General features: G+C 38.5%; 1 protein-coding gene across 1 annotated transcript in view; it reads right to left on the reverse strand.

The window, feature by feature from the left end:
- LOC135212766 (zinc finger protein 629-like) overlaps window positions 1-22,973 on the reverse strand; it is a 50,224-nt gene extending 27,251 nt beyond the window's left edge. The window contains exons 1-2 of the mRNA XM_064246531.1: window positions 22,867-22,973; window positions 18,032-18,618 (exon numbers count right to left, since the gene is read on the reverse strand). Of these exons, the coding sequence (XP_064102601.1) occupies window positions 18,032-18,487 (456 nt within the window). The 5' untranslated portion in view covers window positions 18,488-18,618; window positions 22,867-22,973. The remainder of the gene's footprint in view (window positions 1-18,031; window positions 18,619-22,866) is intronic.
- Window positions 22,974-24,606: the final 1,633 nt, after the last annotated feature.

The following is a 24,606-nucleotide window of genomic DNA, read 5'->3' on the forward strand; positions in this document are numbered from 1 at the left end:
GAAAATAAGAACGTTCGTAGAACAGAGTCGAAAGCCAATCAATCGATGAACTTAATGTATTTTTTGAATTTTGAAAGGGTTGTTTTGCCCATTTATCTGCTTGCGTGTGTGCCAAGTCGACTGTCGCCGCCGCCTCCGGCAGCAAAGCAAACGCTTGTCTCGATGCAAATCATTCGACATACAGATTTTCAAGGTCATTGGGATCCCGCCGAGGCATGACTCATCTATAATGTGGGCTTCAGATAGTATTCTGTGAAGCGGTTTTATTTATTTATTTATTTATTCATTTTTAATCTTTATTTCCGTAACGCTTCTGTTTGATGGAGTTTTGCATCGATTGATGTCCTTTATTAACATCTTTGATATTTGTCGGCTATGTACGAGTTTTAGGAAGGAATTTATTTCACGGTTTCTAACTGGAAATGAGTAATGGTGATTCAGCAACAGCTGGGAATGTACAGAAATGAAATCGGACTGAATGACCTGCAAAAGGGGTCAGTAAAATGCAGGTATATATAATTTCTCACATTCCTTTCGTGGCTCCTCAATTGTGGAAAGGTCTTGTATGCATTTACATTTTCATTTTTTATCATATTGATTATGTACACATCGTATTGGATATTGTCTTGCTAACCTTGCCCATGAATTGTAAGCACTCTTTTAACCTATATTTTGAACTGTTCCTGTATTTTGAACAGTCCTTGCATTTTGAACGTTCCTTGTTTTGACGATCTCCAGGCCAGTCAACGAGTCTCTGGCCAGATATCGTACTCTGCTAAATTTGGTTTTATGCGGCTGTAGACCCACTTTGTTTGTGCATGAGAACCTCACGTTTTCTCAGAAGAAAAGGAAACTTGCACTTATTCTATGTAAGAATAAGGTTGTATGTAGCGTAGGCGCTAAAGAAGTTTATCTCCGTTCTGTGAAGTATATTTTTTGGTAAAAGAAAGTGTCACATTATTAGTTAAATTCAAATGAACTAGTTCTGTCAACGTTCCTATGAATATTTCAAAGAAATTGAGAGAGGATAGTGGAGTAACAAGATTTAAACAACTTCGGAAGGTTAGAGTTTGTTGGTAGATATAAAACCTGTGGTCGATGATGATGGAGTCATGATGTCTTGCTAAACGCAGTTTTAATTTAATATCACCTTAGTAACATTGAAAAGACTGCAACACGCTTGTGAGTATTTATAGGTGATGAGAGAGTGATGATGAAGATTATTATTATTATTATTTTTATTTATTAATTTTTATGTTTTTTGCTCTATCACAGTCCTCCAATTCGACTGGGTGGTATTTATAGTGTGGGGGTCCGGGTTGCATCCTGCCTCCTTAGGAGTCCATCACTTTTCTTACTATGTGCGCCGTTTCTAGGATCACACTCTTCTGCATGAGTCCTGGAGCTACTTCAGCCTCTAGTTTTTCTAGATTCCTTTTCAGGGATCTTGGGATCGTGCCTAGTGTTCCTATGATTATGGGTACAATTTCCACTGGCATATCCCATATCCTTCTTATTTCTATTTTCTTGATACTTATCCATTTATTATTATTATTATTATTATTATTATTATTATTATTTATTACTTATTATTATTATTATAAATTTCCCAACTGCAAATCGATTCTTGTGTCTCTAACTTGACGTCGGTCTCCCGTGCAACTGACATGAATATTCTGTCGTGACGCGCAGGTCGGCGTCTCCTTTGATGAGTCAGAAACGAGTTGGTGCGAGTCCACGGAAGCCAATCAGGAGCGACAGAGTAGATCCCGCACGACAGCGCCGGAGACAAGGGCAGTAGCGCTACGAGACGAACGTCCGACATCAAAGGGAAACCGCCCTTATTTTGGGTGCCTTTAAAGGTCACAGTAACAAAACGTAACACACACACATAGCTTCCATTCCCCGACTGAGAACAGAAACTGTATTACGCTAAATGGACTGATTAAATAAAGGTTGGCATTATTTTTTTTCAGTTCACATTTTCAGCCTTACGGAGTTTTCAGTTAGAGGTGGAAATCGCGTCCGCTGCGAATGGGGAAGATGAAAAATCGCTCTAGGGGACTCTGAACTTTATATCTCAATCACTGAAGGGTTTATTTTCACTACCACTTTATATGGAGTCGCGGAGGGACTTCGCCAAACAAGCTGCCCCGCAATTATGCGCAATAAAAGTGTGTATAAAGAGCCACTACGCTACCAGGTCTCCCTGGTATGGTTCCGTGTCCTTATACGGCAGACGGAATTATTTATTCAAGAGGGAAAACGTCTAACTATCAGTAACAACAACGTCATTACGAGGTACATACGGTATGCACCGTGAAGAAGATATTCTGCGCTGACGACATCACCTGCAAGTGGAATTGTCACAGGCAGTAATGTCGTCGCTTCATGCATGAAATGATGTAAAGCTGGAACGGTTTCGTGTGATTGTATTGAATGGGAACATTATTATTTTTGCTTACTCGGGGAGTAAGCCTAAAAACTTTGTTGCTGTTGTTCTAGTCTTGTTCTTGTTGGAGGAGGGTAGGAAATGTCTGGAAAAAGGTTTCTCTCGTTGAATTAAAGATACATGAATTTAGAATAGGATATTCATGATTTATTTATTACAGTGAAAATGTAAAAAAAAATAAATAATGTGCGTGTTAAACAGCTCAGAAAAATAATTTGTTATAGAACATAGCGTATTTAAGTGCCTCAGCGGCGTGGTTGGTATGGCATTACCGTCCCACCTCGGTGGTCGAGGGTTCGATTCTCGGCCATTCCATTGAGGAGTGAGAGATGTGTATTTCTGGTGATAGAAGTTCACTCTCGACGTGGTTCGGAAGTCACGTAAAGCCGTTGGTCCCGTTGCTGAATAACCACTGGTTCCATGCAACGTAAAAGCACCATACAAACGAACAATATAGGGTATTTAATGTAATTTTCGTTGGTGAAACAAGGAACATATCTTATGTGCGAGGGGAAAATCTAGCACGCGTCCCGAGTAAGCTGGAGGTCGGATCACGCCAGGTTTAGATTTGCCATTCACTGGTTTGGTCAGGTCAGCAGAAGAACAGTGGGTATGAGTAGAATGTACCCATCCAGCTCCATCCTTGCCCGGATATTGTAACCAAGAAGTTTTGTAGCAAGAGATCAAGTATGTTCCCACAGGTGCGGAACGTCCCTGGGCCTACTTCCTTAAAAATACCCATGGGCCTTCATTGATTTACCTAGTAATCATGCACTCGGTGGTTAGTCAGCTGTGGTTCGTTGCAGCAGGGTTAGACAAGGGCATGGGGCGAGAGTTTAGTATTTTCAGGATCCTGAGCATTTAAGAGTAAAAAGCGTGTATATGAATATATATAATATTGTAATAGCCACTGTACGATACTACGGAATACACACACACATGTCAGTGCACATGCATACATATATAGTACATAGTACATAGTACATAGCGTGACAAACTTTCCACTAGATAATTACTGAAAAATAGTAATTGGGCCAACTCTTCAGAGGGAAACATCTTTGGTTTACAAACACACGCACGCACGCATATATAGTTAGGCTGAAATTCTTATTGTTATTATTACTATTATTATTGTTCAGGAGATGAACCCTTTTCATACGGAACAAGACCACCAAAGGGGCCATTTACTTGAAATTCAAGATTACAAAAAATATGGAGTTCATTTCAAAGAAGAAACAGATGGTAATAGTAAAAACTGAAAAAAATATAGATCAGTGATTAGAAAAGAGAAAATAAATTAACAAATGAATAAATAATAGATATAAATCCTATACTCTGGTTTTTTCCATCTGTCCATCCGCCTGTGGTGTTTTTGTATGGTAACACTGCATCCCGGACTTTAGATAGTTGCATTCAGCTTACAGTCAACGATTATGATAATATCCCATTTCGAATATTAACGGTGTAATTTGCATAAAGTAAATTATTAAAACACTTTTTAGTTGCAAATGTACACCCAGATATCCTTTTATTTACCTAAAACTTACACATAGCGTAACTATCTAAAGCCCGGGACGCAGTGTTACCATACAAAAACACCATAGGCGGATGGACAGATGGAAAAAAACAGAGTATAGTAAGTTATAAGATATAAGGTTAATTGCTTGTATCGTATAACTTCCTCTGGGAGACTTTCACAGTCTAACGGTGTGAGGAATAAAGGACCTCTGGAACTGACAAGTTCGACAGCGAGTCACAATTACTGCATATTGGTGCTGGAGTTCAGCAAATCTGGTCTCTCTCGGCACGAAATAGAAATAATAGTTCTGGTATTTAGTGAAGGCAGTGGAGGCATGTGTAAGAACTATAGGGACATAACATTACTTTAAGAGGAGTAAAACAGATGAGAGAATGACTGATAGGAGGGGAACATTGTAAGTTTACACGAGGAAAAGGATGTTAGGCTGAAGATTAATTTATGAATATTAATTGTGAAGTTTGGAAACAAAGGGAAAAATCTCTCTGTGGCATACATAGACCTATAAAAAAAAAGCTTACGACAGAATCAGTAGAGAGGTACTGTAGAACACGTTTGAAATGTATTACATAGAATGTAAGTTGTTAGTGATTGAGTGTCTATGATGGATGTCAGGTGAGCGAGTAGCTGGCTTGGTGTTGTCAAAGTGGTTGAGAGATAAAGGTTTATTATTATCTGAGATATAGTTATAGTTGTAATTACAAAGTTATGGGGAAGTGTTGACTGGGGACAGTAGAGAGAAATTGCAGAATTGTGGAAGAGTTTTATACTGTTGTTTGTAAGAGGAAAATAGCAGAGGGTAAATGTAAGCAAGAGTAAGGTTATGAGGGTAAATGGAAACCATGAAGATGGAGCTATGGATGTTAGTAAGGATAGGAAAGAAGCTGTCGATTACTATAAGTAATCGTGAATCAGTATGATAGGCAATGTTAGTGGTAGAGTAGATGTAGGAAGAAAGACTATAAGACAATTTCGGTGAAGGTTGGAATGCATCAAGGGAGTGTTTAACTCCCTCTCCTTATGGAAGGGAAGTGTGAGTGCTGAATGAAGATGAAAGAGGAAAAAGGTAAAGCAGTTGAAATCAACTGTTTGAGTTGTATGAACAATACAAGAAAAATATACCTGTTGAGAAATGTGAGATACATAAAAATGATACAAAGTTGTAAAGATGGATGATCATAGTTTATTACGTGGATTGTTCATGTGGAAAGAATGGACGGTAGTGGATGATTTTTAAAAGAATAAGTTTAATCCATAAGTGTAGAAGTGTTAAGGGGAAAAAGAAGACGAAGTCCTAGAAAGTCATTCATAGATTGGATGAAAGAGGTATTGGAAAAGAAGGGCCTTCATATTCAGGAGGAACGAGAATCCATGTAGATGGAGGAAAATGGAACATTGTGTAGGTGGGTTCAATAAATAAATTCTTCGCTAGTCGTTAGTTGACCATATATATGAGTATACCGTTGGACGGTATACTCATATACATAGGCTCCCCTCGACGTCTGGGCTTTTGGTGCCAGATTGATATTTGTCCTTCGTGTGGTCCTTAAAGGTTTGGAAAATCTCTCTCTCTCTCTCTCTCTCTCTCTCTCTCTCTCTCTCTCTCTCTCTCTCTCTCTCTCTCTCTCCAAAACAAAAGAAAAAAAATACATGTACATACTTGAGTCTTGCACACTGAACTTCAGCTTTACCTTGTACAATTAAATCGTTTAAGCTCGTAATTACCAATGAATAGTACTTCCTAGTGTGAAGTGAAGGTACAATAGATTAGCTGTTCATAATTTTGGTCGTATGATTTTGAAGCTACACGGTAGTTATTAGTTACAAGTGCAGTGAAAATTAGATTTTTCCCTTAGATAGTAACTCAGTTAGCGTCTTGAGACCTGGGTAACAGATTAAGGATTTGCCACGTATGACCGCTGGTCTTAAGTTTCCTGCTGTTATATTTTCAGTTTAAACTTGATTAGTAATTTTCCTGTCTGTGTCTTAGCAAAATGGCAGTGAAAATTATTACAATCGGTGTCATACAAAAAGGTCCAGATCCTTTTTCTTTGGAAATTGTTGTCAACGAAGTACATTGCAAATGAATCCCCCAAAAATTGTTCAAATATTGATGTTGCTGATCTGTTAGCGTTTTCATATAATTATTATGACAGTCAGTCTGTCATCAACGTTTATGCTGAAATAACAAGAATAAATGTCTTCGCCTTTCAGTAAAAAGAAAATTATTTTAATTGCTCATTTTTTTAATATATTACAGTGAACGCTTTAATTCAGGAAGTTCAGAGAAGTTGCAATTGTGTTTGCTGTTTTACCCTAAAACAGAAATGTCGAAATCACTTCATTTTTCATCTTGATTTTCTAGAGGCCGATCAATTCAGAAATGTCGTTCATCGTCTTGTATTGCAATATGAATTATGTTGTTTTAAAGGCCTGTCCTCACTAGAAAATTGTTTGCTAACACTTTTTACCGCATATTTGTTTCCCATCCAGAATGGAAAACATTTAGTGTTTCTGTGTGGATATGTACATATACACATGTATAATGTATGTATATACATGTATACATGCCTATATGTATATATACACATGCACAATTATATATATATGTATATAATATATAATTTTTATTTATATATATGTATGTATGCATGTATGTTTGTATGTATATATGTATGTATGTGTATGTATGTAACTATTTTAAATTCCGCCATAAGCAAATCAGCATGATACGCGCCTTTATCCAAAGACTTCCTTACCCTTATCTCTCTCTCTCTCTCTCTCTCTCTCTCTCTCTCTCTCTCTCTCTCTCTCTCCTCGAGTGCATTAAAATAGCCAAGTAGACTGATGTCTGGACAGGAAACATTGCTTGCAAACAGTTTCCAAACAATGTGTGGCCAGGCCTTTATAAGAATTTTGACGTGTTAACAATTTTGAGAGTTTTAGCACATCTTTCACTTAATTAGAAATTCCATTAAATTTTGGGTCATTATTAAGATTTTGTGTCAAATAACAGGAAGTGTCATTTAGTTCTAACATACATTTTCAATTAGTTTTGGCCGATATTTAGATTAAAAAATATAAACAAAAGCTGGATTACACACAAACTGAATACTCTGGAGTGTGGTAACCAAGCCTTTTTTTATGCAATCTTAGCGGAAGTATGACAATTTCTTTTCCTTTGTTTAATGGAAATCTATTTTACTTGTCATAGACCTTCGTTGCAAGTCATGGGCCAAGCAAGAATCACTGTGGGCATGAGAATCTGGAGAGGACGGGAGGTCAAGGTCATGACTCGGTTCAGTACTTTGAAATGATGACGTCACACGGGCGCCTTTGCCATTATTCTTTTGAACGGGAGAGGCGTAGGATGCAATTGGCCGCTTCATTTCCTTCGCAGATCTCGAGACATAATTACCACTACTGTGACTCAAAGGATTTAATATCCAAATGTCGGTACTTCGAACCGGCTTCGATGGCTCATAAAAGTCACGGCATAAATTGCTTCATGAAATAGCTCATTGTTCGGGACTGAATCAAAACAAGAGGTGTTTGTTGTGTGCTGGGCGCTATATGGCTTTAGATGCACAACCCTTGGAAACATGTTTATGAGATTCGGTTACTGACGTCATGACATGGCGGCTGTTTTTTTTTTTCCATTCTATTTTTTCTCTTTGTTATGTGGCTATTGAAAGGAATATTGATGAGTATAAGATATCTTTGTTGTGGTTTGGTGATGTTTTTGCTACGGACGTTGATCTTTCTGAAATGCAAATCACCGAGCAGAAGGTTTCATTGTTTGTAAAGGTTCTTTGACTGCATGTACACAAATGGCCTCTTTTTTTTTTTTTTTTTTTTTTTTTTTTTTTTTTTTTTTTTTATAAGAATTATAGCGATTTATTTTGGTAGAGCGATTAATACTGAAATAAAAAAAGACTACAATCGTGAACATGCATCGTCATGTTTCCGAAGTGTCATATCAAGTCAGTATGAATTAAAGAGCACCACCAATGTTAAAAGTTAAATATATCTTAGTTTAACCAGATAATTGAGCTGATTAATAGCTCTCCTAGAGCGCCTCATAGGCGTGGTTGGTTTGGTGTTTGCTTCTCACCTCGGTGGTCGCGGGTTCGATTCTCGGCCATTCCATTGAGGAGTGAGAGATGTATATTTCTGGTGATAGAAGTTCACTCTCGACATGGTTCGGAAGTCACGTAAAGCCGTTGGTCCCGTTGCTGAATAACCACTGGTTCCATGCAACGTAAAAACACCATATAAACAAACAAACAAACAAACAATAGCTCTCCTGGGGCTGGCCCGAAGGCTTAGATATTTTTACGTGGCTAGGAACCAATTGGTCACCTAGCATTATATCGAAAAATTAATTTCTAATCACCAGAGTCAAATTCCTCTGATTTCACATTGGCAGAGCGGGGAATCGAACTCGGGACTACCGAATCAGTAGTCGAACATGTAACCCACTCATTCAACGAGGAACTACCACCAGTGTTATACCATAATTTAGGAGAGAGTTGGTGGCAAATTGAGATTTATTAATGATAATAACCTTCGGCTGTGTATTGGCCACGTGTCTTTGCCTCGGCGTGACAGAAGCAAAATCAGTCGTGGGGTTTGCATTTCCGCCTTGCCTCGTGTCGTGGAAGAGAAGTTTCTTGCGTGTGAAGAGGAAGTTCCCTCCATGTCAAATGAAGTCTTGCGAGGCGAAAGACTAGAAAAGGCATCGGACCTTGACATCCGATAAAAAGGTTGGCGAATTATGAAGGAGCGTAGCACTCGGGTGCAACCGTACCGTCCCGCCACCGCCACCATTCTGTCCTGAGGTTTGGATCTTATTGGATTCTGTATCGAACATCGACTCCATCGTAAAACTGTAAGGACGTCACGATTATGGATGCTCTCGGCATCCTTCTCTTCTCTTCAGCCTCATACCCTTCGCCCTTCGTGCACCCTTCCTCCTCCACAATCGCTAGAGCCAGAGCCCCGAAACTTCTGAATGAACCCCCTACCCTCCGAACTTCCCTTTCATATCACCCTCAGTGCTGTTATGATAGCTTTGTAATTTACGTACACAGGTCCTCCGTGCCCTTTAAAAGGGCATTTTTCTCGCTTTCCTCTGCTTTACTATTGTCAGGTGGTCCATTCAGCAGTTTCCTGTAACAGATTATATTGTTTTAAATTTAGCTGGCCTTATGCCAGCACCGGGTTCTTGCTCCTCTAGCAGCCCGTAATTATAAGCCTCGAATGTTGATTTGGTCAAAACGAACATATTCGGTAATGAATTGGGTGTTATTGTATTGCACAACGAAGTCAGAACTTGAATAACAGTAGTGAATTTAATGTTTTAGTATATATTGTGGAGTGATTAATTAGATCTTTTTAAACATTACTATGTCTTCCCACAGATTTGGTACTTTGCAGAGCGCTTAAGCTTGTAATTGATATCATAACTTTTTAAGGGGGTTTCTGTGACAACACTCTTATCTTTATCCTCACTAAACTATTGAACTCTCTCTCTCTCTCTCTCTCTCTCTCTCTCTCTCTCTCTCTCTCTCTCTCTCTCTCTCTTCGTAAGAAAGAACGGCATCTTAGAATCTACTGCTCACTACATACATAGTGGTCTTAATAACCACAGTGGCCTCTTAACATCCCTAATTCTCTCCACATTTTGGACACGCTTGTCACTGCAGAACTGAGGCCAAATGCAATAATATGAGGAAATGATGATATTCGAACCTGCATCCCCTAAAGCAGAACGGGGTCAAGTTGCCAACCTGTCCTTGTTGTGTCAGTCAAGACCTTGGTGACAAGTGTATCCAAAAGAGAGGGAAGAATTCAAGAAGAGGACATTGTGGTTTTATAATTTCATAAATATATATATATATATATATATATATATATATATATATATATATATATATATATATATATATATATGTGTGTGTGTGTGTGTGTGTGTGTGTGTGTGTATGTTTTATATAAGTATGTGTGCGTGTACGGTATACCAGGGATACCCTGAGATTTTTATGGCGCTAAAACAATTGTGGTACCAGACCACTTTCGTTGTTTGCAGTGAGAGAGATGTGTAAAAATTGCATTTATATATTCCTTCTTGTTTTGTATGTTTAAGACTACCCACACACACACACACACACAGACACACACACACACACACACACATATATATATATATATATATATATACATATATATTATATATAGATATGTGTGTGTGTGCTCTGCCACATGTATATATACATACCCAAAGAACGCAGCAGAACACAAGGTCATGGATATGGTCTCTGAAATAATGAGGTGGGTGGAGTATGTGGGTGGACCGAGAGAACTCAATTAAATTGGTCACGGTCCACGCGTAGTGTTATATGGACCCGATAAGGAAGTTGTTAAGATAATGACGGCTATCATCCGATCTCTTCACGATGGCAGCCACAGAGAGAGAGGGAGGGAGAGAGAGGTGCGTTCGATTGTTATTGATGGTCTGTGTTCATGGCGTCTCCTTCAGGTGTTTGTTGGAATGCTGATTCATGAGTCATACATAGTAATTTGATTGTGAATTGCAACGTTGTTGTTTTCTGTCAACCGTTCCAAAGTCGAAGTCCTTTTCTGGTAAACATTATTACCTAACGAGCTACGTTTGTCACATCAGTGTTTATTTTCTATTTCTATTCTTTGATTCTTTGTTAGTGATTGGTATTAATTATAGGTCATGGATTTGTGGCATATCCTTTTATGAAGCGATGGTTTTAGAGTATTTGTTGCAAGTCGAGTACTGCATTGCAGGGCATCCATATGACGCCTTTCTCTTGTGAGGAAGACGGTCGCAGCTGTTATAATATTATATAATATACTGAGACTTTCGCTTCCAGAGATTTCGTGAACAAAACTTTTCCCGTATAGTAGACTCTATATCTATCGCTATCAGATGCTGCAGATGGTGGTAATGTATGAATACTCTAAATATTTACAATCAGATAGTATACTATTTTATTTAAAATGTTTAAGAGGGTTGTTAACAACTCCTGCCATTTTGGATGGCGTCTGACCATCAAGGAAAAAGTAAAAGGAAAAACTTTCTAAGTTTCGTTATGGTGGAGAGTTTTATACTCTGGGTGTGAAAAAAAAACGCTACTTCACTTAGCCTGAAAGATATTAAGAGTGCTCGTGATTATTTTTTTTATTGAAAGGTTTCATTATTTTAAGTTACCGTCTGTTTGCCGATCAGTCAACATCAGATTGAAATTGAATGGCCTGCATGTAGCATTTTAAAAAACACTAAAGAGGCACTACATGAGGTAGGATATAGAACAATTCACCTCTTGAAATATTGCTGTTAAAGTATATGTGATTGTGGTCCGATTAAATTGTTTTTGATAGGTTGATATGTTTAAGATTGAAAGTGTTTGTCTTGAATCTCACAGCAAACGTAATCTCCCCACACGTCAGACTTTTATGCCTAATTTTTTATATTGGTTTAGAAGGAACTATGTTTTCGTAAACACACCTGTGTCTAAGGCCCCGCCCCCTTCTTCTGTCATTTATGTTCTCTATTTCTTTGTTGCTGCACCGGGATCCACCTACCTCACTGCCGGGCACCTGGCTCGGTCATATATTTTGATCAGCTCACTTTGATGACTGATGGTAGAATTGTTTGTTTACCGCGCCCAGCAATTGCTTTGCGTATGCCATTTATATTGTGGCTCTTGGATTTAACAGACCTCTAAGAACAAGTTAAATTCTTTGCATCAAAAACTGTGGCGGGATTATTGTACAAAATCCCAAAACGTCACAGTAATTGAAATAACTTGAATATATATTATTTTTCCACAAAGATTTTGATCTCGCTTTGTGTTACCACGGATTCTTAGCGCCTCAGTGGCGTGGTCGGTATGGTGTTGGCGTACCACCTCGGTGGCCGCGAATTCGATTCTCGGGCGTTCATTGAGGTGTGAGAGATGTGTATTTCTGGTGATAGAAGTTCACTCTCGATGTGGTTCGGAAGTCGCGTAAAGCCGTTGGTCCCGTTGCTGAATAACCACTGGTTCCATGCAACGTAAAAACACCATACAAACAAACTAACAAAACCACGGATTCACCTCTTCACTATCCCGATTTCATATCACCATGGTTCAGTTTTGCCCTCAATATGCCCAAGGATTGTGGAGCAAACCGAAATTTGTTGCTAGACAAAAAGTTATAACTGTTTTTTTGGATGATACTTCAGTCATAAATTTATCTACCGTGCTCGAAAACATTTACTCTTCAGACAAAAGATCGTGATTTCTTCATGTTACAATAATCTACGGGCCGGCTAATATATTTCCATTTTTGTTTATTGGACGCTGACGGTCAAGATGAAACTTAACTTTTAATAAGGAACCCTTTTCTTTTTTTGTCATCTGTTCTTTCTGTTACACCGCAGTATTCGAAGGGTTAGAAGACAGTTTGGTAATAAACCAACCTTTTTTTTTATTATTATTGCTGCTTTTGGCTCAACTCCTGTTGCATATGTTGAAACTTTCTACTAGTTATTTCTCGGAGTGTAGATACTTGCATTGTGCTATTCATCTCACCAGCAAGATATATCATACTATCGCGCTGTACTGTGGTAAGTAAGCCAAGCTTCAGTCGTTCATTTATCAGATAATACGTTAAGCTTGTCAGCTAGAATATTGAAGACTGACGGAGACGGGGAAAGTCGAGCATGGAAGAAAGCACACTTTAGTGATTTGAAAGGAACTGTGGGTGTTTGAGAAAGTACACAAGGATACTCTCCAAAACTTGTACAGAGTCCGGTCATGCCTAAGCAGCCAGCCTGACTTCAATCATGACAGCACAAATAGTCCGTGTAACATTTACTGCCGTGAAACTGGGAGCATTATGGAACAGCATAATGGCTTCAGAGAGAGAGAGAGAGAGAGAGAGAGAGAGAGAGAGAGAGAGAGAGAGAAACAAATCTATGAAGGAAAGACTTCACTTTAGAAAAGCCATTGAGAACAGCGAATGTAAACAGAAAGAGAGAGAGAATTGCTCTGTATAAACACAATCATGACGTCATCTCATCGAAGAGGAGAATTTTGCCAGGTATATGATTCTTCTGTCGTTGGAAAGAAATAACTGCTGTTATCGAAGGAAGATAATTTCATTAAATAATAATTATGCTCGCGTGTGCGTGTTTTTATGATTTGTTCCTTTGTGTTAATTAGGCCAGAGTATAATTTCAGCAGCGGACGATATGTGTAAGCAGAATACTAATTTGTCTATATATCAGTTTCAAATCAGTTTATTGCTTTTCCTTGATAATTATTATTGATTTGTTTTATTTTTAGCTTTTAACATAGTGGTGTGTGCTTCCCTTTATATAACTTTTAACCTAGCGTTGTGTATACCTTTAAATTACTTTTAAAATAGTTACGTAATAGCTTTAACATAGTGATACACGTTTCCTTTTAAATTATTTTTAAGATAGTGTTAAGTGTTTCCCTTTAAATTACTTTTAAGAAAGTGTTACGTGTTTCCCTTTAAATAGTTTTAACATAGTGATACGCGTTTCCCTTTAAATTACTTTTAAGATAGTGTTAAGTGTTTCCCTTTAAATTACTTTTAAGAAAGTGTTACGCATTTCCCTTTAGATAACTTTTAAGATAGTGTTAAGTGTTTCCCTTTAAATAACTTCTAACATAGTGTTACGTATTTCCCTTTAAATTACTTTTAAGAAAGTGTTACGTGTTTCCCTTTAAATTACTTTTAACATAGTGATACGCGTTTCCTTTTAACTTATTTTTAAGATAGTGTTCCATGTTTCCCTTTAAATTACTTTTAAGATAGTGTTACGTATTTCCCTTTAAATTACTTTTAAGAAAGTGTTCCGCGTTTCCCTTTAAATTACTTTTAACATAGTGTTACATATTTCCCTTTACATTACTTTTAACATAGTGTTACGTATTTCCCTTTAAATTACTTTTAAGATAGTGTTCCGCGTTTCCCTTTAAATTACTTTTAACATAGTGTTACGTATTTCCCTTTAAATTACTTTTAAGATAGTGTTACGTATTTCCCTTTAAATTACTTTTAACAGTGTTACGTATTTCCCTTTAAATTACTTTTAAGATAGTGTTAAGTGTTTCCCTGTAAATTACTTTTAAGATAGTGTTAAGTGTTTCCCTTTAAATTACTTTTAAGAAAGTGTTACGTGTTTCCCTTTATATTACTTTAACAGAGTGTTATGTTTCCCTTTAAATCACTTTTGAACACAATGTTACATGTATCCCTTTAAATTACTTTTAACAAAGTATTACGTTTTTCCATTTAGATACGTTTTTCCATTTAGATACGTTTTTCCATTTAGATACGTTTTTCCATTTAGATACGTTTTTCCATTTAGATACGTTTTTCCATTTAGACAAGTTTTTCCATTTAGATTACTTTAACGTAGTGTTACGTGTTTCCCTTTAAATTATTGTCAACATTGGTTATGTCTCCCTTTAAATTACTTCCGACTGTTACGTGTCTCCCTGTAAATTAAACCAGTTTTAAATCTTGGAAAATCCGTCATGGGAAAAAAGTTCAAATTAGTCTTCTTCAGTGATCTGAATTCATGATTTGTAAGATATATATTCCCATTTTAAAAGTAATTTTTCCTAATTATTGTTTTTATTCACGCGTTGAGGTCATAAAACAATGTGATTTCGAGAAAATGTGTAAACATCATTAACTGATGATGATAAAAATACAAACAAATGAGAGAGAGAGAGAGAGAGAGAGAGAGAGAGAGAGAGAGAGAGAGAGAGAGAGAGAATTCCACCATCCGTCAAAAGCATGATTCGAGTTGTCGCTGGGTTCCACCCTGGGCATGAGATAAGCACATTTACATACACGTGCATACCCGCTTGTAATGTTTACACACTGCATCAGTGTTGCCCTGCTATCCATCATTCTGTTTGATTAGTTCAATACATAAATTACAGCGTTACACTTTCTAACAGTTTGTATTTACTCTATACGTTTTTTGTGGGGGAAAGAAAATGTGTAACCAGATAAGTTTTTTTTTTTTGAAGGAAGAAAATGTGTAGGCATATAATTTTTGTTGTTGTTGGGGGCTTGGGAAGAATATGTGTGAACAGATAAGTTTTTTTTTTTTTTTTTTTTTGGGGGGGGGAAGAAAATGTGTATTTAGATGTTTTTCTTTTTTGTTTGGGGAGGGAGAAAATGTGTAAGCAGATAAGTTTTTTTTTTTTTTTTGAAGGAAGAAAATGTGTAAGCTGATAAGTTTTTTTTTTTTTGTTTTGAGGGAAGAAAATGTGTAAGCAGATAAGCTTTTTGGGGAAGAGAATATGTAAGCAAATAAGTGTTTTGACGAGAACTGTGTGAGTATATGAGTTTTTCGGCAAGAAAATTTTTAAGCAAATTGCTTATTTGCACATAGCTTAATATTTGTCTAGATCATGGGTCCTTTCTCGGTTATGTATATATAAACATCATATGCGCTTTATTATTAGTAGTATATATATATATATATATATATATATATATATATATATATATATATATATATATATATATATATAAATATACATTTCGTTTTATATAATAGTATTTACATGTAAATATACTGCATAAATACTCTACTTGGGTAACAAAAAGTTAATTGTTGTTATTTCTGGCTTATTTTGTAAAAGCAACTCATATTACGCTGTTGAAATGCAAGGCTCGTTTTGTATTGATGGTAAGTGTTACAAAATGATCGTCAGATTTTCGATCTTTTATGAAAGTTATCCCGTTTTTTAATAGAAACCTTGCAACATGAAAATTGTAAGTATAAACGTTTGAGTTGTGTGGATGAATCTCTCCTCATCTCTCCTCTCTCTTCTCTCAAGGTTCTCTCCTCTCATCGTCTCTCTCTCTCTCTCTCACAATACACACACACACACACACATATATATATATATATATATATTATATATATATATATTTATATAGTATATATATATATATATATATGTATATTATATATTATATATATATATATATGTATGTATATATTATATATATATATATATATATATATATATATATTATATACTTAGTATGTGTGTGTGTTTGTGTCTGTGCGTGCTTTTGTGTAAATGGCTTTCCTGATAAAACCTCAAGGTTTTTGTGACAGCAGCCTTATGTCTTTATGAAACCAAATCCTTGATGAGGGTAGCAAGAATGCAAAAGGACAAATACCGCCTCTTTAAAGGTGGAAGCCTATAGAATCAGTGGAAACGGGTTGAAGACAAGGCTTAAGGTTGAAAGTTGAAAGAAAACTTTAATTGACTGACGGAAACCGTAGAATGTGGTAGTTAACCTAGTCCGTAATAATTCAGAGAAATTAGATAAACAACGGAGAAAAGATATCAAGAAATATGATCGATAGTCATCTGGTTTATATTATTATAAGTTCCAACCAATCATCCCCTTTTTGGACAATTATGTGTTCAAAGTCTAATTGGCACACTGGTGGAAAAGTGAGAATGTGTGTACCTCTCCGTACAGTGATATATTTCCTTTCAGCAACTCCTTTATTCTCATTTCTTGTTAACCTTTTGTTTCATTCACAAAAACATGTTCTCCCACTCGCTAAAATTTGGCTTATTCTTTTCTCATAAACTTCGTGAGCGAAGTCAGGTCCATATGGAAATGCACCTCGTTTATCCCACGGATGAATATACTCGGCTCAGGAAGCTTATTTTCAACCTTAGCGTTCTTTCCCTTATGAACGCTTGCTTCTTACTGCCGGCATTTTGACCTCTCTCTTTAAGGCATTGTTAGGCTTTTGTATTCTCTATTTGTCTTTTGTCTATGCTGAGATTTGTGGCAGGCAGGTCAATAGATTTTGTGGGCGTGAGAGGACGGTGGTGGTAAGGGCGGGGTCTCAGGGCCGGGTATGGATTCTATGGTGCTGGGAAGGGGGGGGGGGGGGGGGATGGTTTACAAAACACAATGGCTTTAAAGAAAACTTTTGGGATATTGGGGATTTGAAAGGCTGAATTGAATAATGTCATATTTGCGATGACTTGAGGCCGTCGTGGTGTGTTACTATTTATCTAAAACTGGTTTCTTTTGCCCAAATGGATATTTTATCTCAGTGTGGTAAGTTATATCGAGTTATTGACCAAGTGATTGCGTCGAAAGATACTACTTTTTAAGGTCTCTGTCAAAGTAAGTCTCGTATTTGCCTTTTTTTCATCTTTTATTGTATGATTCAAGAAGACAGTATGAAAATATGCTTTCTGATGGATTTGAGTAAAACTTTTTAACATACTTGCATTGGTGGTTGGATTTTTCTTACCAAGTGAAGATAAATGTAAGTGTATGTCGGGTTAATACAAATAACGGAGTTCATATAGCAAAAGAATATCTGTGAAAGTACCTTACTGTGGCATGACGTCGACTCGAAAGTTATTAGCTTCATTCAAGTATATTGTCTGCTCTTAAGAAAATAGGCAGTGGTTCTTAACCTTATTATGACCACGCCCCCTTCTAAGAGTTGGTCCTTTCTTTCACGCCCCTCTTGCATCTATGAGTAAAATTCCCTCCCAGATTTAAAGGAGACAAAAAAATTAGAAAGAGAAGGGGTTTCGAGGGATATGGAGGTCAACAATTACAAAACATGACCAGCCCAAGTAGCTTAACTGGAGTGGTAGACTCTAGGAAAGTACCATTATAAGGCGATACTTTTGCATTTTTTCATATACTTCTGAATATTAGTTCCGCACTATTGTTAGAGAATAACGAATATAATTAGAGAATATTTTGTTTTTTCATTTTTCCCTAGGGCTGGTGCCTCCCCTGGAAATTGCTGACGCTCCCCAGGTTAAGAACCACTGAGATAGGTCAATCGTAACGAGGAAATCTGCAACGTCTGGAATTGGACATGAAGCATGAATGGTTGGGTGACTGAATGTGCTAGAAGGCTGAGGAACGGCACTTAGACGTGGAAGAAAAGAAAAGTCTGCACTTACGTCCATCGGTGGAAGACAGGGCGTGAGAGGAAGCTTGTCTGCTCTCACGGTTCCGCTGAAAGGCAGGTAGCGTGTATGGGCCGGCAACCGGCGGGTGGCACACACCTTGACGCAGTCATCGGCGTGAGGCGTCCCCCCCAGGGACATTCCCAGGGGACTCAATGCAGGACTCAGGGGTGAAAGAGGAGACGGCAAGTGTCCTAAGGAAGGGGCCAGTCTCTCTAACAAATGCGGAGGCAGATTGCTGTGGCCATGGCTGCCGGACGCCAGGTGGGGCAGGAGGGTCAAGAGAGACGTGGGCACCCTGGGACTGGACGTCTCCACCTTGAGGGCGAATTCCTCCGGCAGCAGGACGCAGGTCTCCACCAGAGGCGGCGACACCCCGTCAGCCATCACCATCTTGGGGGTAGATGACGCTGTGGGCGGAGGAACCACACCGGAGGGAAATGAGAGCATTCGTCGTCCTCACTGAGAAGACACATACTGACCCTCACTCTGTCTCTTGGCACTCACTTCAGGCATCGTCGTTTTTGAGGTCATTCTTTTGGCACTGTTGAATCCATTGTCTTTTCTGTTTTATATCATTCCTAAAATGAATGGCAGTTATTTAATTTACAAAACAAAAAAATGACATGAAAAAACAAATATTTTAAAATCCAACCAAATTTTTCTCTGAAAAAATAAAATCTAAGTATAAAAATATCTTGCTAGAAACAAATCATGGCTTCTGGAGAGACGAAAACGAGAATGTGAAGTTTGATCATTGTTACTTCTGCTTCTCCCAGAAAAAGTCGATTTTTTTTTAGAGTGAACTTGGAGGGAGATCGCCAGAGGGAAAAGAGTTTCACTTTGATCATTGTTAGACAGGTCCGTTTTAACTAGATTCGCATTTGCGACGCAGTGTATTCCTGATGGAAAGTCCTCGAGAGCGAAGCGCTTTCATGAATAGTAATGTTATGAAAAAATGTAGCACGTCAATCTGTCTCACTGGGAATGCAGATAAGACGAAAGGGATTGTTTCTAGTTTCTCATGTCTTCGCTCGTCATTTTTCTTTATCAATTTTTTTTTTTCATATATTCAGTGCCACTCACTTTTTCATCGTTTTACTGTTTTAGTGTTTCCCAGTAATTGAAGAACCAGTTCACAATAACAATAACATAATTTAATGTTCTGTTATAAGCTTGAAAAGACTCTCTCTCTCTCTCTCTCTCTCTCTCTCTCTCTCTCTCTCTCTCTCTCTCTCTCTCTCATACACACACACACTTTTCACGCTAGGGACGCAGTACTCTCCCCCCCCTTTTTTTTATTGTGTTCAGATATGAAACTTAGTAAATGCCTCAAATAATTTTTTCTATCCACAGAATCTTAAAATCCCCGTTACCAACTTCCTATGCCAAAAGATTCCAATTCCAAAAGCTTTGGATTGCACTGCTTATCACTATTGTCACGATGAAAGTTCGGTTATAATCGAAGTATGGCATTCTTTCGTCCTACCAACCACAATAACCAGATAACAAGAATCTCGTATATGAGAAATCAGATTCACTTTTATGCCGTAGGAAGAGAAGATCGTTGCACTGTGTTTCTGCACCTGTGGTCAGACACTACTAGACTTCGCCGATCGAAGTTGTCACTCTTTCTATATAAAGTTCACACTGACCATCTTATGAAATCTCTTCAGAAGACGTCATCACCGAGGACTGATTTCCGTCCCACCGTCGTTTAGTGCGCAGTGTCCAAGTCTTTTTCCGTTTCCTTTGTTAGGTTTACGTATCAGGAACTTCACACTCCTACTGCCCCTTCAGCGTTTATTTTCGGGAAGGCGTCAGGTGGGTGGCAGCCCTCGAGGCGGTTTCAAAATGGGCGGAGGAAGGCAAGCCCGTACTTTGGTACAGCCGTGGGCGGAGCGTCCGTGGCACTCCATTCGCCTAACCCCTCCTCCGCAAGGCAGTGCCATGACCCGACCCCACCTTCTCCAAGAACTCCCTCGACCGTCAGACTTCTAAACCCCACGTCCGTTCATCCTCGCAACTTCCTATCTCAGACTCATACCTGGTGGGGTGAGGGGGGGGGGGTGGCTTCCCCCTCGTCACCCGCCCTCGTTCCCTACACGTCCTAACGATTACCTGCAGTGGGTCGTGATAAAGAGGCGGGTTGAACTTCTTCGATGCCGGGTACAGCCTTTAGGTCGAACGAGTAGACACGGTTATGCGGCTTGATAGATAGAGCTTCGGCATCAATGGAAAACTGTCATATTGCTGCCTTTGTCAAAGTAACACCAATACGCTTCATCAGTTGTGTACAATATCGATTAATCACTTTCTGAAAAGGTCCATCAAACCAAACAACTTGTTACAGGTAGTAGATTAATTCGTGAAACTGTTCTCTTTTTAAACCTGTAATTGATGTCACAAATTTGTACGATATCACTCAAGAGCCTCGACCTTACTTTTTGTAATCAATTGTATGGGGGTGAGGTAGCTAGGGCCATGCCCTAGCTACCCACTAAGACCCACTACATTTCTTAACTACCAGTCACCTAATTCACTATTTACATGAGCAGATTTATTTATTACTAACAGAACCTCGATGAATTCAACTGGATGGCATATAACGGAGATATTTGTTGAAAAAAAAAGTTACAGCTTGTAATTTTTTTTTTTTTTTTTTATAAATATCTCTGCTAAATATTGTTTAGTTTCAATGGGGGTCCTTGTTATTAGTTGTGTTAATGCACAGAACAATTGTGTAAGTGATAAAGTTAATTTATATATACATATGTATATATATGTATACATATACATACATTATATATGCGCGCGCCTGCACACACACACACGCCTATATATTATATATATATGTACTATATGATATATATATATATATATATATATATATATATATATATATATATAGAATAGACAATATTATTATACTTTTTAAGCACGTTTAAAGCTGCTAGCTCTCGGTTTTACATTCAACATGCTGCTACAGTCTGCAAGTCACGTTACTTATCATTACTTCTTTAAATGTTTTCTTAAGGAGCCTTATAATAACGTCGTATTCGCAGTTGCAGTAGTAAGAATGTTGAACGAGTTATTACAATGATTCTAATAATAAAAAGACTAAGATGCATCCTTCTTGGCTGATGCTAGTCGTGGTAGTACGTTGATGAACAATATAGTGAATTAAGGAATTTAGAAATATCATTCGGTCAGTTTCGTATATTATAAAATGTTTAGTAGTATTATATTATATTAACAAAACGCGTCGTTTATTGTGGCATCCATTTTAGCTGTTTATTAGATAAAGGTAGTCAATTGAATCATTGTTTTCAAATGGAAATAAGAGTGACTGCTGCAGTTATATACTTCCGATTTGCATTGCACTTCTTGATGTTATTAGGCACAGTTGCGTGTTTTTGATGGATAACTGTAATCTGTACATGGCATTTTCATTTATTTACATTGAGTAATTTATTGTACGTTGGAGTTATGGATATCCTTCATTTTATAAACATTTTATAAATAATTTGTAAATAATGCTGCATTAAAAACACAGGCTTTTGTAAGTGTTAAAATAAATTAACATAGAACTGACAGGATTCAAAATCGAATGGGGTAGTACATTAAAGCTTAGTTTGAACGTTACTGCTTCATCGCCTTTAAAAACACTAAGGTAACAGATTAGATAACAATTTTTCTCTTAAAAAGAAAAAAAAATTTTTTGATTCAAGAGCAAATCTGTAAAACAGCAAAACAGTCACAGTGTATATAATTTGGGTTTAATTACACTTTTTGAGGGTTTACTTACACTTTTTGATCTTAGTGCGAAGAGCATTATCATCGCACTATCACTTTATGATTTTCTTTCACTGAATGATACTGTCATGTCCAGGAGCATCTTAACCTTAGTCACTGGACTAAATACCAAACGTTTCTACATTCGACGTCCCTTGTACTGAATGAAGTAGGTTTTGTTTTGTGAAAACAATATGATTTCTTGTTTCCCAGTTGAACGTTTTCATGCCAATCAATTTAAAACGACAGATGTATGTTTTTCTAGATAAATGTATTAAAAAAAAGAGTGTTTAGGATCTATCCACTCTATTCTCATGAGAAAGTTCTTCATTCTGTCTTTATTGAAAACTGCCAGAAAAGTCTATGTTCTGTCATCGTACATTTAGAAAAGTTATATCGGGAGCACAGGTCATCTATTGCCATCAAAGCAGGAGGGAAAACGGACTAGGAAGATGTGTTGTCCGCAACGGATATGCGGTCATTAAGCGGTCACAAAACGGTCCCTTTTAACAGGACACGGGGCGAGTGAGGAGAAATCTCAATCGCTCCCTTATCCTCTCCCTCCTTCCCTACCACCCTCCCTCCTCCCTCCCACTCCTCGATCCTCCTCCAATCCTCAAGTCCCTCCTCGATCCTCACCCGGTTACGTCTGTCCCTCCTTGGACCTTTTGAATATTACTATTGCCTGAGGGGGGCCTTCTTGTACCCTGTATAACTATCACTATCATACTTTGCTAGATTTACTCTCTCTCTCTCTCTCTCTCTCTCTCTCTCTCTCTCTCTCTCTCATATCATTCACACCATAGAGATAAAACACTTCTCTTCGATTTGCCTCGTAATCCTCATATGTTAATGAATGCCCAGTCGCTGGGCATGCATGCTTGTCCGTTCTACTTTTTCCACTTGTGCCCTTCATAACTCTGTGTCATTATCATTAGAATATCGGAAAACTGCCACGTGCTGATATGACGAAGGATGCTGCTGCTGCCGCGTTATCCGCCGGAGGGTTGAGAAATCCTCTGCGCCCTTTTTACCTCAAAGTCACTCTTGCACAGTTTATGGTTTTAGGGCATCGATCGACGGGGTTTCCATGGTCGCCCTTGCACTGTATCGAATGGTGTGTGGAGTGCACACATGAGATTCAAGCTACTGAGGATGTTGGGCAAGACGTCTTCTCGCTGCCCAGCATCTCATCTCGTCGCACTTCCGGGCTAGAGGGCAATACGCGGCTTTCTAACCCACCCGCTAGTGCTTCTAGTTCTAGAGGTCGCCTCGTTCCTCGGTGGTGGCTCTCCCCTGGTGGGGCGACGAGCTCCTTCCTAGACGATTTGGAATATATGGATTTCAACCGCTTATCGTGACGCCTATGTATGGGTCATGGTTTCATTGATTTGCCTTAAATTGCAATATGGACCGTGCCTTTCTTGACTGGAAGGTGTCTGGGCCCTACGTGAGTTTGCTGGCCCCGCCCCTCGGCCAATCAAATTGCGTGGGGCGGAGTCACGGGTCATGACGTCAAGAAAGCCATTTCTCAGAGCATGTCACGAGTGTCGGTGGGAAGTTCAGCTCGGTTTCTTATCGAACATAAATACCTCGATGATGATGATAGTGATGATGGTGGGGGTGATGACGCATGGAGGGGAGCTGCGTATGAATCCAGGAAATGGACGCACATCAGGAAAGCCATTGTTAGCTACGGAGAAAGAACCCAAGTGTCTCGTTTGATTAAAGGCAGCTATTTATGAAACCAGGAAATAGGTGAGGCCAGGGTATCCGGTGTTTCTAAGAAAGTATATTAGCAGATTTTGTAAGAGAATTTGTAAGAAACTTATAACTAGATGCTCTCGGCTGTCAATTGATTAGGACCCGGCTGATCGACCTCCACATTCTCCTCTTCTTCGCCCCCATCGTTTTCTTCCGTTTTGGCCAAATTTCCCTTTTCTGGGAATAGAACTCGACCGTCGCGCGCGCGCGTTTATGTGTGTGTGTGTGTGTGTGTGTGTGTGTGTGTCTCGGCTCGAGAACTCGCAGTAACCAGTTGCGCGTCGGATGCTGCCAGCCACTTGCCGTTATCTCGGCCGTATCGGCCAGCACGGTCGAAAGCGACATATTTTGCGAGATACGATGCCTCCGAGAGACCGATTAGATATAGACGCCGATTGCTAGACGGAGATAGGTGACGGCCTGCTGGGATTGTTAGTTCGATTGCGAGGGGAGGAACCAGTTGGTGAGGAGATAGCTTGACGGCGGAGAGAGAGAGAGAGAGAGAGAGAGAGAGAGAGAGAGAGAGAGAGAGAGAGAGAGTGGTGGGGGTCGGTGAGAGGGATGATAAGCGTGGAAAGGTTGTTGTCAAAGACAACAGCTTAAGCTTGGATAGAGAACATCTTGGATGAAAAGAGCCAATTCCTTGGGCGTGTGATGGAGATTCAGCAGCGTGAATCATCATAGTTAATGAAGGAGATGATTTTGTGAAGGATTTGCTTAACTTTTGTACAAAGATATTTTGAAAATAAAAAGGTTTGATATTAGATATAAATGAAGACTTCACTGAAGTGAAGATGAACTGAACGATGAAATGCAAGAGCAGCAAAGTAGAATTATTGCCGTACTTACGAAATTAATGAAAATTACATTCAAGAATTCAAAGAAGCACTGAGAATATGGTAGACCAAAATTATTGCATACCAAAGACTGTCCTAGAGGCTAGGAAACGATTTTTAATCATTTGAGCCAATGATTATGTGCTACAGTCCAATAACTATAGAGTTGAGGAA

This window comes from Macrobrachium nipponense, chromosome 41 (assembly GCF_015104395.2).
Source record: "Macrobrachium nipponense isolate FS-2020 chromosome 41, ASM1510439v2, whole genome shotgun sequence".
Classification (NCBI taxonomy): Eukaryota; Metazoa; Arthropoda; class Malacostraca; order Decapoda; family Palaemonidae; genus Macrobrachium; species Macrobrachium nipponense.